At 37.0% G+C, this 4160-nt stretch overlaps 1 protein-coding gene across 1 annotated transcript; it reads right to left on the bottom strand.

Annotated features, from left to right (window-relative positions):
- Positions 1–205: 205 nt before the first annotated feature.
- Positions 206–1497, bottom strand: LOC107046852 (odorant receptor 10a). Its single transcript, XM_015269568.2, has 7 exons — positions 1488–1497; positions 1177–1442; positions 1000–1076; positions 793–883; positions 576–712; positions 375–507; positions 206–300 (listed from the first exon to the last, which is right to left on the bottom strand). The coding sequence occupies exons 1-7, from the start codon at positions 1495–1497 to the stop codon at positions 250–252; spliced, it is 765 nt and encodes a 254-aa protein (XP_015125054.2). The 3' UTR covers positions 206–249.
- Positions 1498–4160: the final 2663 nt, after the last annotated feature.

Genomic DNA, 4160 nt, shown 5'->3' with positions numbered 1-4160 from the left:
TATTTTCATAACATGAAAACGTGAGTAATGGAACCTGAATTCCATCCTCATTGAATTTCCTCGTTGAACCTTACCCCCTTCATTCGATTTATTTGGATCTTCATCTCTTCTTCAAAGAGTTATTTAACCGCACTCTTTCAAATGGAATCACCTGAAAATAGACTGTTTCCTGCATCATCTTCGTATTCAATAGTTGAATGGAAAATTAAAAAATACACTTCGGTTTTGGACGTGAATTCTAGGTAAGAATCATTGACTTGACAACATCACTGTGAAGAACGAAAATGAAGTTTTCAACACCTGAAAAATTATGGAAAATTCGTTTATATAAAGCATTTTCAATGGACTCATGAATGCTGTACACTATGTCTTACTTTCCCAAAACTCTCCATATTTTGAGGGTAAAATTTCGCAGCAGTCATTCGCATTGGTTTCATACTACGCATCAACATGATGGATATCAGTCTTTTCGCCTTGAGAGACATACCGGACCAATTGCAACTGTAACTAAAAAGAAACATTTACAAACAAAAAATCATATTTGTGTCTAACGTTCCCAATTTACTCGTACATACATTATTTCCGAAGCTCGATTACTATGATCATATAATTCTTGACCCGGCATACTTATGAAAAACAAGTGGAGACTCAGGGTGGCCCCAAATGCAGCGCATCTAATCACTTCGGTTGGATCATTAAAATTCATGATTGTCTGAAATTATTTTATGGTGTATAGTTCTGCAGGTTAGCTAATCTACAGAGTTCTCATGAAAGACTGGACTGACTACATACTTGGAGTCCTACAACACTGATTAGTATCATGGTGATTAAAACTAGGAACCCATACATTATTGTAAACGATGTTTCAATGGATTCAGCCAATCTATTAAATGATGATATCTGAATAGAGTGGTTCTGACAGGTCCATATATTACGAGAGTGATATGTCATTATTAAAAGACGGCTTGTGTAAGAAAAGGATACAATATAAATGCATACGTTATGGCTCGATGATGTATTATTATGCCGTCACATACAATTTTATACTGCCGTTCTGGAAAAAAATCTGCCCGGATCTGTTGTAAAACTTCCCTACATATTGGAAACAAAACGTGAGATAAATATATGAAAAAGTGTTGTTCGTTTAAAAGTACAGTTAAAAAAGATTCACCCAACAGATTCAAATAGTCCACAACAATGTAGGACTATGATTAACATGAAAGTATCAATTGTTACTATAAAATGTATCAGAATCGTCACAGTAAACAACCCATGCATTGTGATCATAAAATGATTGTCATTTGCATTGATGCCGTAGATAGAGTAATCGGTCTGCAACGCAAACGTTTTTGGTCTTGAATCGTTGAGAGGACAGACGATATCAAGGATTAGTGGCTTCAAAGGAAACAGACAGAAAATTACTGATGCAGAGTAGAGCGTAACTGAAATAGAAAGTGCACAAAAAGATTTTAGATTCAATGTCTGACCAATGTACATGTTAACATTAATAAATTTAAAGCAGAAACTCAATAAAGAGACCTTTCGACAAGAGACTTTTCAAAATAAAGTTTCTTGATCTGAACTACTTTAACATAGGCTGATTTTTTACAATTCAGCATATGTAAGTAATTATCGATATAGAATGTAGTAGGGAAAAATGTCACAACGGGCCAGAGTGAAAGAACTTCTTGAGAATCTAATCCCATTAGTTCTGCAAGTCCCCAAATAATATTATCATGTTAGTTTTGAGGCTTTCACAGCCATGATTATTGAGATCATTGGCTTTCGGCTAGATACCGCATTCAGTTTCAACGTTACGTCGACGTTTCGCAAACATTGCAGTCTGCATCTTCAGTACTGTGCGCTCCGATTCTGAGCTCCAATGGGGATAGTCCTTATATGCCCTCCTCTACGATGGTGGCGAGTGTGAGGAGGGGGGGCGGCGGGAGGGGGGGGGGTAGCCAATCATGTTTAATTGACCAGCTGATCAATTAAATCAAAATTTTAGATCATTTCTAAGTAAATGAAAATTTTAGATCATTTCTAATTGATCAGGTGGTCAATTAAAAATGATTGGCTAACTGTTCGATGCCAGGTCTGAAATCTTTGGAATAAGCGAGCGATGAGCGAGATCTGAATGGATTTTAACAGGAGCGCGAGAAGGTCCAAGAATCAGAACACGTGCACGTTGGTCAAACATAGTTTAATTAAGATAAAGTCAATATTTACACGTGTTTGTTTAATTCTAATTAACGAGATGTTCAAAACAAAGAGCGCGGTTCACAATACTATTGAGCAGTGCATAGGATTATCAACGCAGAGCAATAATACGCGGGACTCGAGAAGAACAATAGAGCAATTCGCAGAAAATTAAAGTACACTGTACGATGGCCGAAATGCAAATGAGAGCGATTAAAGGATGGCAAGGTGGCAGGTGTCAATCATCGAAGGTCCAAACGTGCCCCAATTTAAATGGGGGCGTTCACACGACACCTGTCCATCAAGTAGCACCTCAGGTGTCATAGGTGAGATGCCACTGGTAATTTAAGGCGATTGCGTAGGTCAGTTGTGCGAAGCCATGTAAGCATGCGAGAGGAGCGAGTGTGCGTATGTGTGTGAGGAATAGTTCGGTGAAAAACCGAACACTAACCCTCCCCCCCCCTCCTCACACACCCCACCATAATAGGGGAGGGATAGGGAATATGAGAACTACCCCCACAAGTTAAAGCTCAGAATCGAGCTCACAGCCCTGAAGATGCAGACTGCAATGCTTGCGAAACATCGGCACAACGGTGAAATCGAACGCGGCATCCATCCAGAAGCCAATGATATGAATATTATATATTATCTGGCGAACTACCGATTCCATAAAAAATGAAATTGAAAAAAATGCTTTAGACGCAAGTTCATTCTGAGTGAAAAAATCCGATATCGGCAATACAATCCCTACTAGAAATTTCACTCGCTAAACCTTTCGGCCCTGATTCGGTATGCCGAGCCTAACGTTCAGTGCTGATGTGGTCAACCGAGTCCAGCCCGCACAGAGAAAAAAAAATCATGAAATTGATCAATTCATCATGGTTACATTTATCCTTCGAAGAATGATAAACTCAACTATCATATCGAATTATTTTTATAGAAAAAATTCTAGAAATGATCCGTATTATTCTTATTTTCATCCATTTATTTCTTGAATCTGAAATTCTTTCGATAAATTTCATGTCTCTTTTTACTAGATTCTAGAAACTTGGATTCTAAACTTGCATTTTTTGAAATATTTTCCTTTCTAAGGAGGATTCTCATGAGTTGTGCCAAAAGTTTGTATAAACATTTTTTTTTGGTTTTCCCAAAAATTTGTGTGAAAAGGTCGTGTAAACACTTTCCCAGGGGATATGAAATCTCCACGTTTCAGATGATTGTGAGTTATCTGAGCCTAACTTTTTGAGACAAATTTTTTTCTGTCTAGAGTAAATTCAAAGATTGTCCAAATTTGGACCAAAAGATTGTATAATCATTTCCTGAGAGAGTACAAAATCTCCACGTTTCAGATGAATCTGACTCATTTTTATGAGAATTTTTTTACGAAACTAAAAGGGCGTATTCCCGTTTTTTGGGAGATTAATAAATGTTCATGCTTAGATGATTCTGAATTTTTTTTAGACCATTTTTTGAGGTAATCTTGAATGAATGATTAACACGAAATTGTATTGTGAGTGATTTCGCAAAAATTGGTCCGGTTTCGTTCTTTGAAAATTTTAATTTTGTAGAGACTTTTCCGATGGTTTTTTCTACTATCAAAAGAGCTTTGAAAAACTCTCCCCATTATCGTCGGAAAAGTCAATTTCTTGGATTTTCAACTTTTTGTCGTCTTTTTGTTGAAATTCTGGCTGTCAGAAGAAATGATAAGACATTTTTTGAGTCTTCAATATGTATTATTGGCGGAAATTTCCCGTTCTTTCGATTGAGCATGGTTTAACGTTGTTCACAGCACCAGAAATGTCCTGAAAGTCCGAAAAGAGTTGAAAATTCCGCGTTGTATTACCTTTCCCCATCTGGATTGCAGATTTTTCTTTTTTTTTTGTGAAACTGATTTTTTGTTTCGAAAAATATCCAAAAATCAAGGTGGGATTCCACTCTATTCTGTCTGCTGGATGGCGGGT

This window comes from Diachasma alloeum, unplaced genomic scaffold (genome assembly GCF_001412515.2).
Source record: "Diachasma alloeum isolate Michigan unplaced genomic scaffold, Dall2.0 Dall_scaffold_02450, whole genome shotgun sequence".
Classification (NCBI taxonomy): Eukaryota; Metazoa; Arthropoda; class Insecta; order Hymenoptera; family Braconidae; genus Diachasma; species Diachasma alloeum.
The sequence above is the reverse complement of the archived record's forward strand: the minus strand, read 5'-3'. Positions and strand labels throughout refer to the sequence as shown.